General features: G+C 43.4%; 1 protein-coding gene across 1 annotated transcript; it reads right to left on the reverse strand.

Moving 5' to 3' along the window:
- Positions 1-13,185: 13,185 nt before the first annotated feature.
- Positions 13,186-13,857, reverse strand: LOC6732338 (ubiquitin-conjugating enzyme E2 N). The gene has a single exon (XM_002079425.4). It carries the CDS (start codon positions 13,690-13,692, stop codon positions 13,237-13,239), a length of 456 nt encoding a protein of 151 aa, XP_002079461.1. The 5' UTR covers positions 13,693-13,857; the 3' UTR covers positions 13,186-13,236.
- Positions 13,858-15,421: the final 1,564 nt, after the last annotated feature.

The following is a 15,421-nucleotide window of genomic DNA, read 5'->3' on the forward strand; positions in this document are numbered from 1 at the left end:
GCCTACAATGAAGAAAAGGGGGCGTGTCGGCCACTCTGTGACTCCCAGACTGCTGTTGATTTCCCCCGGAGGTGGATACCAACCCCTCCAGCATCCACCTCCCATGCCAGAGAGTGTGCAATTGTTGTTTTCATATTTTAATGCCTTTTTGAGTTGGTAGGCGTGCCACGACACGATTCTTCTTACCGATAAGCTGTTATTTTTATGGGCCCCCGCCAAATCGGATCGACTTGAAGTGGAGTCGGTGGTGCCGGGTGGAGCCGGGTGGTGCGCCGTGGTGTGCGGTGTGGGCTGGCTGCCGACTTAAAGAAGTTAAAATTATTACACCGCAATTGTCTTGATCGTTGATTTATGTGCGCTTTTGTTGTCGGCTCTCCTGGCTCGCGGCTATGGTTTTTCGCTTTTTATTATTTTTTTGAAGTTGCCAGTCGGCCAACAGGCAAATTTGTGTGGCTGTTGATATTTATTGGGCATGGTCCGGGCATTGGCATCAATTGTGTATGCAACATGGGAAGTTGATTATGCCTCTCATTAGCCACCGTATTTCTTCCTTGTGCACGAAGTGGCGACAATTCCATTCCCATGGACATGAAAGTGGCCCATTTGCAGCTTACTAGCACATCGAGTTTATATAGTAGGCAATTTAGCTTGCTATCATGTCCTTTCGATTATTAAATAATCAAATTACTAAAATTGTTTTAAAATTCCATAACAGTAACGTTACGAATAAGTTAAAATTAATATATTTAGTGAAGATGATATAGATCATGCCGTTTTCTTATTTGGGTGGGAGCTAAAAACATAATTTTCTATTCTGCATTCATTTCATTTCGAATTAGTCAATGGGTCCTTGTGGCAACTTTAGGCATTCCCTAATAGAGTTCTCGATTTGGCGACTCCACTTCCTCCTCAGCGTTTTTCGGTGAATGTCTGGCCAGTGTCATAATCTCATCGCCTCCTCCGGACCAAGCCCAACCCAATGCGATCCAATCCGAGTCCCATTGTGCGACTCCAGCACGATTAAAGCCAACCGCATTCGCAGCCGCCTTCAATTGCCTGCAAACTTAATGATTTCATCTTTCATTGAATTCAAATTTGTTTCCCCATCGGGCCCCCACGATGTCCGAGTGCGATTTGCAGCTGTGCAGGGAGCACGACGTTCGATGTTGGGGCACCGACAAAATGTGCTCGATGTTTGGGGCTGCCGAATGTGGGCGTGCCCCCATCATACGCCCCTGGAGTTATTGTCGTTGCTGTTCTGCACTGTTGATAGCCAACGCCGCGGACTCCGTTGGCCGAGCCTCGAAAAATAACGAATTTATTATTTATTTCACCTGACAGCCCCAGCAACAGACTCTATAAATTTCCCTAGCCAATCCACTCCGGCCCGGAATCATATTTATGGCCCCATCTGTATCTTTCTGGCGATGCGCATATGAAAACGAAATTATTGATAAGGCTTGCATAGCTCCATGTGTACATATGTACATATATATGTGTGCCCTTTATTGTACAGCTCTGATTGAAATACCGCTTTCGTCTGGCAATGCAACAGCTTCATTTGGACATCCAATGAGAAAAGAAAAAGCAAAAAAAAATCAAGGAGAAACCGAAAGGTGGAAATCAGCTGCAGCAACAAAGTTTATTGGCAACACACAAGGAGGTAAGAATAATAAAACCTTAACCCAATATCCTGCTTATGGTCATAATTTTTATGCTGCTTCCAGCGAAGAAACCAAAAAAGTGCAGATCGACCGCCTGGGCTCAGCATATAGCAGTTGGTCCAGGTCCAGGTCCAAGTCCAGGGAACTTTCCCTCCAATCCCAATCCGCAACGTGCCGCGTATTTCATTATGAATTGCTCTTAACGATGTTCCATTTTTCATGAGCGCATTCATAAACCTTTTTCTTATTTTCGACTTGAAGCGGATTGTTGTTTGCATCTCGCCGTTGCCGTTGCCATTGCCGTTGGTGGAAAAGAGGAGATTCTGTCTGGCGGTTTGGCTGCCGCCAGCACTCCTCCTCCGCTCCGGTTAGCAAGTGAATGAATAATTGCACCAAGGTGTTGTAAGGAGAGCTCTGCTATCCGCAGTCCTGTTCCGTACAGTGGTTGTGATATACATAAAACAAATGCAAAACTGTGTATTAACACTTAGAGGAAATTAAAAACTCGCAATCCATTTAAGTTTATTAATAATAAGTTTCCAAAGTATTCAGTTTATATACTTACAGCAACAAATAATAATTATAAACCATTAAGATGCTTAAATTTAACACAATAATTTTTCAGTTGGACAATGAAATGAAATTATGTTGGTATTCATCCTTTCGTTCTTTAAAATGAATTTATTTTAAAATGCGAATGCTATCTTCATTTATTAAGAATACCTGTGCCCTTTTTTCGACCATTTTTGATTGACAATACGCTGAAAAATATTTTAACTAGCTGTGGTAAAAGTAATTTTTCAAATGCCAGTTAGAGGCCCCTAGGGAGACTTCAAGCCCTTGCAATGCCCCCTGTTTCCGTTTCCTCCACTTCTTTCCGTTTTGGCGAAAACCAATTCCCTTTTACAATTCCGCGGCTCTGTGGCCAAGAGTCTTGGGCTCTAAGCTGCACTGAAAGAAATATTTATGTATATTTCATTTTTCCATTTCTTAGGAACAGAAATAATGCTTCTTTATGGATTTGTGAAGTCGAGCTTTATTCATTTCAAGTCAGATTCAACTCAGCTTTTGATTTTCCCCAGGGACATAGATTACTCTAAATTACTTGCAGTGTAAGGAAGGGTTTCCGCGGACCATATCGGCTCGGGCTGCTGTCAAAGGCGCAGCGGGCCGTCGTAAAATCGCGGCAAACACAATTGAAAAACGAGCGGGCCGTGGGAGCGAGATGGGGCTAGGAGGTGCAAGTGGGACGGGGATATGGGTGAGTGAAGGAGTGCGGCGGCAAACACTCCACACTTGTCAGCAGCGGCCTTAGTCGATCCAAGCCCCTCTGCCAGCCTCCCCGCGACGGCCCAGAATCTCGCTTATGCCCACAAATCATAAATTGCCGCCTTAAAATTTATCTTCAATTTTCGAGACCCCATGTGGTGCTTAGCGAATGGTGTTTTGAAATTTATTGCTGCATTTGCAATAAATATTGTCAGTTGAGTCGGGCCAACAGAGGAAGCGAGATGGGGGAGTGGTGGTTGGAGCGGGATGGCCATAATGGCGGCGTTTGCTTGCTTTTTGCATGATTGCCGCTGTAACGCCTCTGCCCGAAACCCGCAAGCCCCTCTTCCTTTTGGCCACACTCCGCCTCTGAAAATCCCCCCATTCAGTTGGTTCCTCCTCGCCGTCCCCCGGATTGTTTATTGTTTTCGTGCATATTAATGCACGCTGATTGCGGGCCATGGTTAGCTGAAAGAGGGGTCGTTCAGCCGCAGGGGGAATCCCCCGCGTGGCAGTTAGCAGCTGCCGTGCTGTGTCCTTTCCCGCCAAAAAGACCTCCCCCACCCCACCAATGATTGTTAATTTACAGCGCGAGAAATTGATTGCCATTTTGTTAAGATAGTATGTGCCAATTGAGAATTGTGGGGCCAATTGGTGGGGAAATCTTACGTAGGGATGTGCCCTTCTTTATTTGCCGGTTAATTGTGGCTTCTTTTATACCAACATAATATTTATCGCCTCGGATCGGGAGTGGGTCTAATTGGAGTGGCGCTTTAATGAAATCATCAAGACGAGATGATGTGAGGTTTGGTAGAATAGCTTACTAATTTATATTAGTAAGATAAAAATTAGGTAACATGTTATTTATCTACTATACTATTGGATGGAGCCCATTACGGATTTTTGGTCATAGTTTACCACTGTCAAAATCCGATCCGAATATCATTGTGTCACATTTTTTGCACCAACGTCATAGCAGATAGTTTGGGTACTTTTTTTCTGCACTCTTGCTGAGCCTACTGAGCACACAGTAAATGAAAGTAAGCTCGGAAAGCTTCGACGACTCGTTGGACGTCAGGCGGCATTGGCAGACCCATCAATCAATTCACAGAGAACCCAGACACGGACACTCGAATCGTAAACCCCGTGAAACTCGTAACTCGGCGGGCGCTGCCTACAAAGTCCGAAAGAATGGAATGGAATAACTTTCCCTACCGCCCCTGCGCTTTCTGTTGCCACAATTTGTTTGCACTGCTGTCAGGCGTCGATGACTCTTCGTCTTCCTCGGACTCCTTCCCTTTCGGTTACCTTGTAAAAAACGGAACGGGGCAACACGTACACAGAGAGAAATTTGAGCAACTTAACTATATTGCGAGGAATTGGAGAGCTTTTTAAACTCGTATGTTGGCAATATTGATTAAGATTTCGTTAGTATCATACATATTTTTTGGAACCGTGTCCTTGAATTTTGATAAAGAGAAGTGTGCAAAAACGTAGTTCTCAGTGGCATAGCAGTCAGGCATTGCACAAAACCCATCGATTCGAGAATGTGACACGCATCAGGCAGAGCTCATCAATCTCCTGTCGGCCCAAACAAAATATGCAATATGTTCACATTGCGGTAGGGAGAAACCTCAACACGAAAGGCGAGCATCGATACCACGGGGTTCGTATCGGGTTTGCGAGGGAGCGGCCAAAGTGAGATATAAAAACAAAAATTAGAACTCTTCCGAATTCCGAACCCCTTCATGTTACTGCGGCCTAACCGCATTCAGTAAATATTGTACGGGCGAAACAAAACGAGGGAAAAAAATTAGAGAGTATGTGTTGACAGCAGTCATCAATCAAGTGACACAACTTTTGACATGTCAAATGAACGAGTGAGCGCATAAATTACAATGGCAGCAACCATTTATACGACCCCGAAAGTTACAGACCCGGCGAGATAGTGATTGTAGGCCTCCAGTAGCCGACGACGAATAGGTAAACATGCCGGCAATTGGAAAACCTATTTCATCAGGAGGGATGGGGCTGGGTACGGAAAGGGGAATGGGAGGGGAAGTGCGGCGTGTTAAATGTCATTACACTTATCGATAAGATTGATAAGTGTAAACGGTTTTGCGTGTCGTTGCTTTTTCTGAGTCATCTGCTGCACAACAGAAGCGCCGCACTTAATCACTCCGCAACTGACTCCCAGACTCGGATACCCAGATTCCCGTACTCACACCTCTACGTAAGCCATCAGTTGCCAGCCAGACAATCTGTCAAACAGTCACGCTGACAGGCATTTCCACTTAAAACAATGCCAAACAGCAACAGCTGCGGAAAAACTCCTCATTTCACTCTCCACACTACGCTGTAATTTATCCGGATTCGACTTCGCGATGTGGGAAAGTAGTTGAGCCGGCGAGAAATTCAAGATTGTGTTTATCAGCCGAAGAGTACTCAGCTCGTTAGTTTCCAATTCAAGCCGATTGAGTTTATTACTACATTACGAGGAGATTATGTAAGAGAACTGAATTTTCCTGGCAAGTCCACAATTTTACAAAAAATAAATGTTTCAACATGTGCTAGTTTCATATGATTTATCCTTCAAACGGTTGCAAATTTATATTGCATCATAATCCTTATAACTTGGGCATATGCTCATACCACCCATCAAAAATGAAATGTAGGCTTATAGACTTCTTTGATCACCGTTGCACGAACTCTGCAATCTGTTTTAGATAATATGCATAATAAAATCAAAAGTTGGCAAGAGTTTGGAGTTGGTTTTTCACTTTTCGCACAGTTTCCGGCGTGACAGATTTTACTTTTCGTTATAGCCTCTCGCCTGGGTGTGCGGTGTGTGTGTGGTGTGAGTGTGCGGTGTGTGCGCCGCTGGCAGTGACAAATCCTTTAGCGTTATTTGCGCATGTCGACACTTTGACAGGCGCCGACACATGCGAGTCGCTCCACGTACGCAGTCGTCCAAAGCCCCTATCATATTTCTTTGGGTCTCAGTGGATTCTCTTTGTTGCCGTCGCTTCCTGTCTGCCCAGCTTGCGGCAAAGTTTTTAATAAATTTGCGTCGTTTTCGTTGTTTTTCAATTTTTTGGTTGCTCTTTTTGCCGGCTTGCGGGTGAGCGAAATCCACCGAAAACATTTATTTCAATTTTCCCCCCATGTCGGACAGGCAGCGCAACATGAGAAAGGAAAATTGCTGCTGCCACAGTACTTTACAAATTTGTTTCCGTCTCAAGCGCGGCGACAGGCGAGGAGCGTTGACAGCTGTCAGTGGAGCTGGCTCTTGAGCTGAAGCCAAAAAATATTGACAGTTATCGTACGTCACATGCAAATCAAGTTGGACGCGGTGCAGTCGTGCGATATGTTTACCGTTGCCCGCTCACCAAATTGGAAAATGTTTGTATTTTTCGGCTCCAGAAGTTGATTCAACTAGACAGCAATATACCTTTCAGTACACAGCCACAAATTTTACTCAGCAAGTTGGAAAATGTAATGAAACTATTGGGTCTTAAAAGACACATATTAGGAAACTGATTATTTTGACTTAAATTAATTTTCCATTGCTTAGCTGTACCATATACCAGTTCTATCAACCGTATCCAACCGTATTCTTAAGTTTTCCTCAACTACGAAGAGTAAAAATAAAACTAAATTCGAGAAATTTCTGAAAAATTCAAAGTTTGCCAAACAAAATGCAGCGAAACGAAACGAATTGAATTGTGAAAATCCTTTGCAATTAAGAACTGTCAACGGTCTTTTGTACACACAACATTCTTGGAATTGTTTGCAAATTCCTCAACACTCATTTGATTTACGATTCACTTCGTCGCGTTGAAAGTAATTTGGCGCTCGATTTTCTTTTCCGAATTTCCCTGCCGCTCATGCCATTTTGCCTTGACTGTTCTTCGCCGGGCTGTTTGTTGGCTGTCTGGGGCCTGACATGTTGGCATCTCTTTGTAATTGATTAGCCAGCGGGGTTATTCACTGACACTGCATGTCGAATCCAATGAGAACAGTCCCCGTTCCTCGGGGGAGATCACCTCGAGAGTTTTCTGGGCGTGAGTCTGCTAGTGATTGATGGGACTGATCGCAAAAATCAATTGATCAAGCAACACTTTTATGAACTCGACGAGGTCATGAATCATTTGGAAATCAATTTGCAACTACAGTTGATGAGTAAAATGTATTGTAGAAGTGAAACATTGTATGTTCTATAAGATCACATGAATCACATGACACCTTGCCTATAATCTTAATATATTTGTAAAAACTTGACGAATAACTTCTTCATGACAAGACCAAGTAAGTTTCTAAATTGTTAGATTGTATCTTGCAAATAAGTAAATAAGTGAACAATTGCCTTGTTTGCATTGGAATTATGTGGAGGTTTACCCTCATCCGTTCCCTTATCACCGCCAATGTTGATGTTAGATTGTCGCATTCCGTTCACGAGGTGATCGATGGGACCATAAAGCTGCCAAAGTGTAATTCCAGTAGGCGCCGTAGTTCAGAGTGGGCGACTGCACTTAACTATATACAGTATCTATAAATCCCATGCGACCATGTTTATCGTGTGGATATAGTGGATGGCAGATAAGCGGCGGGTAAGCCGAGTGATTTACGGTGCTTTGCAGCCCCCATCAATCAAAACCGGAAACGTCAGATCGTCGCCTTAAATTATGATCGCTCTCTCTCAGTAGAAAGGCAACCCTCTTCCGATCCTTTATGCCCCCAGCATCGATTAATAATACGCCGCTTATCGAGAATGCAATTTATAATACAAAATGGCAGTCGAAAGCCGCTCGAGAAAAAGGGATCATAATTAATATTTAAAGGATGCAGCCACAGTACTGTGCCCCCGGCTCCCCATTACCAGCCCCATCTGGTGTGCTCTCCTGTTGCTTCATCGGCGATTCCAATCAGATAACATTAGCACGTCACATCACACAGCGTGCAAAAATTATTATTCATTGAATTTGTGATAAATGTGACAGGCCCAACAGCACTCCGAGGGGTCTTAACAATGCCGACGAGCCGACCAACCAACCGGCCTGCCTGCATTTCCAGACCAATATGGCCAATATGGGCCAGGACCGGACCGAACCAGGCCGCATCGAAGCTGTCAAAAATTTGTTGCAAAAAGATATTATCTGGTATGGATTGAAAGGACCAGAGATGACGATGACGGACCCAGTCTCTGCCTCTGTGCGCGAATCAGTGATGGCAGTTTGGCTTAAAACACATTTTCCGAAAACAATATATGATTATACATGAGATTATAAATGTTCACCGAAGCTGCGCTTGTTTTCAAGTTTATTCGGAGGGGATTATGTAAACGTTTTTGAGCTCTGAAGACTTTACTATTTATAAGCCATGTCTCTGGCATCACTGGCCAATGTATCTGCTCCGGGCTCATCAATAATGAGGCGACGAGGATGCGGCTCGTCGGCAACGTTGCTGATGATGGCGATGACCATGATCGATGATTGACCTGTTTTTGTTGCGCCCATCTTTAGAGTGACGATTGCCGGCGAGTCTTCTTCTGGCCCTGACCACACCCATTGACAGGCATCTGCAATGTGCAATTATTTGCGGAGAATCACAACAGCAGGCGGAGTACTCAAATGGAATTGCCACATTGATTGATGTGCTCAATAAATTGCACGATGAGCATCAACTGTTTCTGCAGTCTGGCGCTTGGTATTTGGCATGTGATAAGGCCGATGGGAGCTGACAACGGAGTCGAGCTGAGGAGCATTTAAATGTCCAATAGATGTCTGCACAAGAGCATGAAAAATAATTGAAATAAGCAAAAGATTTTGATGGACAGTTCGGAAAAACCATTTATCAATTAATAAACATTTGCACACCATGTCTAAGAAACTGATTAAGAATCATTCAATTATTTATTCAGTATACGAACTGTTCAAAAAATATACTGACATTTCATTTGACACCCTATGTCTTGTGTTTTTCGCATATGCTTCAGGGATCGGAATCTTAATCCCCAGCGGAATGCCTTTCAGCGTATGAATCATTGGCAAGGCCCCACAGTCTTCGGAGAACATTTTAATTATGGTTTTTAATTTCACGGCCCATATGGCGGGCTGTCAGGTGATTTCCCCTGAAATATGCGCAGAACTCACATCTATCAAGAACGCCTGGTTGGAGGCACTGCCGAGCGAAGAATGCGCACTGAGCGGTGAAATATTTCACTCTATTTCTGTTTTCGTCTTTCAGAATGAAATTAAGTGTTAATCTCATTTGATTTGTCATTTTCACATGACGTGATTTGGCGGCCTTCGCAGCTCTCGCAATAGAAACGATCGCTCTGGCTCGTGATGTATGGGAAACAAATGTTTCTCTGACACATTTATTTGTTTAATGAGACGTTGAATAATTAGTTGGATATGGCACAAGCGCAAGAAAATACAACCGATACAAAGGCGAAAACACAACTTGCATAGCTGTGGATACCTCCATCCCTACAACTACACCCCCGACGCACACACATCAGTTGGCACAGCAATTTATAAATTATGATTGACGACTCTGTGTGCGGAATTGTGTGACCCATCGCAGTTAGCCCCTACCCAGAGCCTTCCCCACTTTGAAACTCGGCTCCACCATGTAAGACTCGTCTGACATTTTTCTATATAGTTTTTTGCCCTGGCCTCGGTCATTATGGCTGACAGCGCGCCTTCAAAATGATGAGTTTAGATTGATGGCCGCACATCACTCAGCGAGATGGCAGCCACACCGAGTGGAGACGCAACTCTCAACAGGTTGGGCGAAGTCAAAATACCCTATCAAGGACTCCCAACAGATCCTTAGATGGCATTATCAAAAGAAGCTAGTAAAGTCATTCCCGTCAATAATACATAACTATTAACATTAGCCAAAAACACTTATAGACGTTAATAATACTAAAGATGAAACAAGACTTATTTGGATCAGAAAATATACATAATTATATTTCATATAAATTAAATTATAAAAAAACTTGTTCTTAATCTTTTCAAATAAAAGTTTCAGCGCAAGCCGCTTTATCCATGTTGCCCTCTAGGGACAGAGAATTAAAATCCAATACGACTGCAGGCTATCTGTGGTTTTCGGGCCCAAATCACCATGCTCCACTGCCTTGCCTGTTGACATGTCACTAATTTCAGAATCGCTAAGCTGATTTTGCTGAAATCTGATTTTTTGCTTTGAGCCAGCCCATGGGATAGTTGCTCCGCCCCATCTTCCTTTCGCAACTCCGACGATGATTGATGTGTTTGGCATATGAAAAACCGAACTGAAAACAAAAACCCTTTTTCCAAAACATATTCTATGTCGTTTTGTGTGCCGGAGGAGAGAAATGTATTAATCATCCGTGGCGAAGCCTAGCGAGTCGAGGTGATAAATTAAGTTTGAAGACGATTGGGAAATGTCTGTCGAGTAATTAGTGAACTGAGCCGGGTCTGGATTGGATTGGGGTCTCTGGTCGGGTCTTTCCAGAGCCCAAAGGCCGACGATGCCTTGGAGGCGGCGGCGTCGTCGGCGGCGGCCTAAGAGAGCAATAATGATGTGCCTGACAGAAGAAATGCAAGAGACCGAAATTAAATATGATAAAAGACCCACACAGTCTGTTGGCATAATTAAGTATGACATGCAAAAGTATGAATTATCACTGAAATGTCAAAGTGTCACAGCTGCCATCAGGCGGCGATGGAGATGGAGATGGGGAATCTGGCGGAAGGCATAAATAAAACCAGAGAAGAGAGTGCAAGAAGCCATGACAACGAACGCCGCGTGTGGGATTAACTGACTTGAAAATTTATGATATGAAAAATTACTTTAGCTCGGCGAACGCGCACACACACACACACACACACTGCACATAGCATACAAAACTGCAAACTGAAAGATGCAAAGTGGCGGGCGAGATACAAATACACAAAGAGAGATGTTTATTTTGTATTTTATTCATCGTCGTCTCCCATTGAGCATCAGCATCGCATCGAGAAATTTGTGGCCCGAACAAATTTCCCAAAGTCTGTGTTGAAAAATTAATGTGCACAACTGTCAGTGCAGTGACAGAGATGCGATGTGAATGGGGTTCATATTCGGATGCGGATCGGATCGGAACTGAACTGAACTGAACTGAGCGGGGCGTGAGGGTTACTGTTGTGAAAGCTCTTGATAAATGATTTTGAAATGTGACAAAATGCTTACGAGCGGGATTACCGGGGACGAGACGACGACGGCCCAAGGATTGTTCGCCCCGGGTTCGGAAAAAGAGTTATTTGCCAGCTGAGGGACCAGCAAAGTTTGTTTTGTGCCAGCGGAATCAGATGGGATTATAGAGATTTGCTCAAATGAAGTTGTAACAGAAGTGAATGCTCAGATGAGTGAAGGGAAGGTGCGAGTCCTGAGCTAGACGAATATAAGCTGTACGCCCATAAAAATCAAATAAAATGGGATTTGCTTTGTTGGCACTCGGTACAAATCAATATTGAATTTTTGCGATTTTAGTAAAGATTATTTGGAGAATAGAAAAGGTTTCTATAAGCTGTACAATAAATATGTGTGCATTGTCATTATTTAAGATTATTTTTCAAATTTGTATGTGACATTTATAAAACAGAAACTAAAGATAACAAAATAATATTTTGACTCCAGATTATATAGATTTATTTGGCCATTTCAATAAATCACTGCCATACAATCTTCAATCGACGTGAAATGGTTTTCATTCTCGATATGCTTGACCCATGCAGTTGTGTCTTATATAATGGCCTTTCATAAGTCATACTTCCTTTCCTTTTCTTTTGGCCATAACCCATCAAGGCATCAATCAGGTGTTGTCGCGACATTAAAAAGACTCGAAACCAAAGACAACACCAGTTTACCTCTGCAACTGCCCCAAGGAAATCGAGCTGCGACGCAGACATCAACGATCACCGGATCGGTAATCGGTGATCGACGCCTTTTGGCGTTACCATGCCATCGATCTTGTTAGCTTTGACGCATCTGTAAGTGGCGGCGACACAAGTCGGAAAGTGAAATGCAAAAGATCCCCCGCCGGATCGATTGACGGATCGCATCGGGCCAAGACATCATCAGTCAAGTGGCGCGACTGCGTCCGTGGCCGGGTCAATTCGCGTGACAGCTCTCTTGATTTATGCGGCAGACACTTGAGTAACCCTCGAGATAATCACCGAATTCCCCGCCAGGGCGCACACTATTTATCATATAATTAAGCGAGTCGATAATGTTATTACACTGTCTATAAATCGGACACTGTCAGATCGGAGCTGCGCCGATAGATTGGCCCCATAAGTGTGTGGCAGGTGCCTCAGCGGGTCTTTTGGGAAAGTGGGAAGTACTTGGGCCACATTTGACACGACGGTAAACATGCGGGTCTAGCTAGGTTTCTGATCGGAAAATACGACGCCATTAACTTAATTGAAAACCCATATCAATATATTTATGTACCGTGTATTACGAAGACTTGGGGTTTGAAAAGGTTACCTAAAAACTGAAAACAAAGCTAACAGCTTTAATAATTCACCAATTTTATGTAGCTCATGAAAATATTTACTATAAACAGTACGTCAAATAGAGTAATTAAAAAAACCGAACTATTACATTTGGTTTTCATTGTACTATTTCAGTAATGAGTATCGGGTAGTCGATAGGGGAGACCTTAGGATTCCTTTGTTCGGGGGCGATTAAGCGAAAGCGCCACTCCCTAACCTCCGAGCAGTGTCCACTTTCCCATCCAGCCAGTTCATATAAATCAATTAATTTAAACTGTCAGGCAGCTGTCAAATTGTGTTGCTACCGGGAGCGTTTTTCGTTTCGCTTTTGACTCGCTCGGCTTGGCTGGGGTTTTGTTTTACTTTGTTTTGGGTTCTCGAGTTGCGGGGGAAGCCGGCAAAGAGACTTTAGGTACGGCGACATGTCGAGATTTACTACTGAGTGATTGACGACTTCATGTGTCATTAAATACCGTTAGCAGTCGCCTTTGTATGCCGCACACTGGACCGGACTCATTTTTCATGCCACATCGCTAGCGTTTAGTGAAAGTTGCTGCCATGCCTTATTTGTAGCTGCGGCACATTGCAATTAGACAACACGCCGCGGGGGCGGTAATTACTCTCCGACATAAATCAGTAAGAAGTGCATCCTAAATATAATATACGGCTCAATATGCGATTTAAGGAAAATGCACATAGGACAAAACTATTTCAATAATAAATTAGGTTTTAAGCACCCTTCTTAGGATCCAATTTACTTTATTATTGGGAACTTAATGTTGCATCGCATATTTCAAAGTGCATCCCCTAGCCAGTTGAATGGCCCTCCGCTCGTTGACCTTCCACAATTCCGCAACGTCGTTGGCCAGTGGATCATCTGGATTTGGAGCACTCAACAGGGCCTGGATCGATAGAAGAACGGTACGAATTTGCAGAGCAGGACTCCATTTGTCCTTCAGGATGTCCAGACAAATTCGACCCACACGGTCGATGTTTGGATGGAAAATCTTTGTCAAAAATCGTACCTTTGGCGCTTTCATCGGATAGTCTTCGGGTAAAAACAATTCCAATTTAAATATTCCACCCTCGAAAGGGGAATCTTTGGGCCCAGCAACGCGGACGTGAAAATAACGCGCATTACTCTCATCAGGCGTGGCACTAATCCCGGGAACTGGGTCCTCCAGAAGGCGCTGTGTCTCCTTGATGATTCGGGTAGTCAGTGCGGCCATCCTCTATCAACCACTTCTTGTGAATTACCTTTGACCCGTTTCCTCCAAAAATCGCTGATAAATTTGATGTTTTTTAGAAGATTTTAAGTAGATTTAATTTGTATAAAATTTCTGAATTTTACTGTCGGCTACTTGGTTTTTCTTGCTTGCTCCAACTGATGCATAACCTGTCAATAAATTAACTTAGCTGATTTGAATGCCCAAGCCATCTCAATAAGACCGAATAAATGCTCAATTCCCATACATTTGCAATTATCCTTCAATGGGCAAAATTGAAATTGACTAGAGGCACTTGCCCCTCCATTCACCTCCCACCACCCACAACAATAAAAGCGAACCGCATTTCCATCCTGCAACGCTTGAGGGTCCTTCTGAAATCCCGGGTGAACTGGCAATGTTAACTGGCACTCAACTAGCAGCTTATTAGCAAACTTTCCCATTGGATTATATAGTTGAATATTATAATAATCGAGTTAGGTTCGTGTAAGTGGATGCTCCGCCGCCCCTGCAATCCGCATGCTTTGGGGGCATGGTTAGCAGTCAGCTTTCATGCACAATTTCCGTTTTCATGGCTCCGGGCATGAAAATAAGCCCACAGTTTATGAGACGACGTGGAGGACGACGTCTCATGTTGGTGTAACAAAAAGTGGGCAACTTTTTAGAGAGCCGAGGAAATACTTTGCTAAATTGCCAGGGCAGTGGCAGTGGCGCCCCACATCTCCTCCTACCATCATACTTTGGGCCTGCCCTCGTGGAATGGCTACAAAAACCAATAACAGGACGTAATACACTCATGTGTGTGCGAATTGGGGGGATTCCAACTTTTACAAATCGTTAGCATTTCGCACGTTTATTGAGTTGTTTTTGTATGTAAATTGGTTGCATAACTTTTGCCATGGAAAGTGTCGAGTGGCCGGAATGGCAACACAAACGCAACCTAACCCTTTCAGTGCCCTCGCACTATTCTACACTGGATTATTGTCTGTAGATTTTCAGATACGCAAACGAACATTCCCTGCCCGTCTGAGTGTCCTCGTGTGCATAAACTTTGATTCCACTTTGAATGCGCCAGCGCATGCTAAACGCGTTGGAATCTCTAGATGGGGTATTTCGATATAGGAGTACCCTAGAAATATTTAAACACTTTAATTTTTAAGGTATAACAGATGCAAGGTGTATTTGCAAGTACGAAATCCCATAAAAAATGCTGATAAATGTTTTAAAACATAATTTCCCATCAATATAAAAGTTATTAGGGAATCTTTTTTAAATCTTCATAATTAAATATTTACAAAAGTTATTAACTTTGAGTTCTCTTAAATGACTTTTCATTTAACTTGAATTGTATGTAGGTGAAATGTATGTAGCTCAATATACCCTCATCATCCACCAGTGTGAAGCATAAAAAGTTTAAGCTATTTGCGTATCTCGCAAGCGAAGGCTTTTCCTAGTGGGAAAATGATGCGGGGAAAGGTCGCTCTGTCTGTGGTTGTCGGTTTGGTTTGCATTGGTTTGCTTCGGTGGTGCATATTTGTCGTTTGCGGTTTTCAGCTGCAAATATTATAGCAAATTGAACTGTAAATAGTTTTTATTGCCCTTTTTGCCACAGAGCCGGAGTCAAACAGGGTCGAGAAAATGCCGGGATGAAGTGCAGCATAGCTCTGATTTTTGTTTTCCAACTATATCGGGTCTGGCCGCCAGTCTGTTGGCAGAAATTCCATTTTCCGGC

The sequence above is a fragment of the Drosophila simulans genome, chromosome 2L (genome assembly GCF_016746395.2).
Source record: "Drosophila simulans strain w501 chromosome 2L, Prin_Dsim_3.1, whole genome shotgun sequence".
Taxonomy (NCBI): Eukaryota; Metazoa; Arthropoda; class Insecta; order Diptera; family Drosophilidae; genus Drosophila; species Drosophila simulans.

What these genes read in the sequence shown, in the direction of transcription:
- LOC6732338 (XM_002079425.4), bottom strand. Translation starts at nt 13,692, where the DNA reads ATGGCCGCACTGACTACCCGAATCATCAAGGAGACACAGCGCCTTCTG.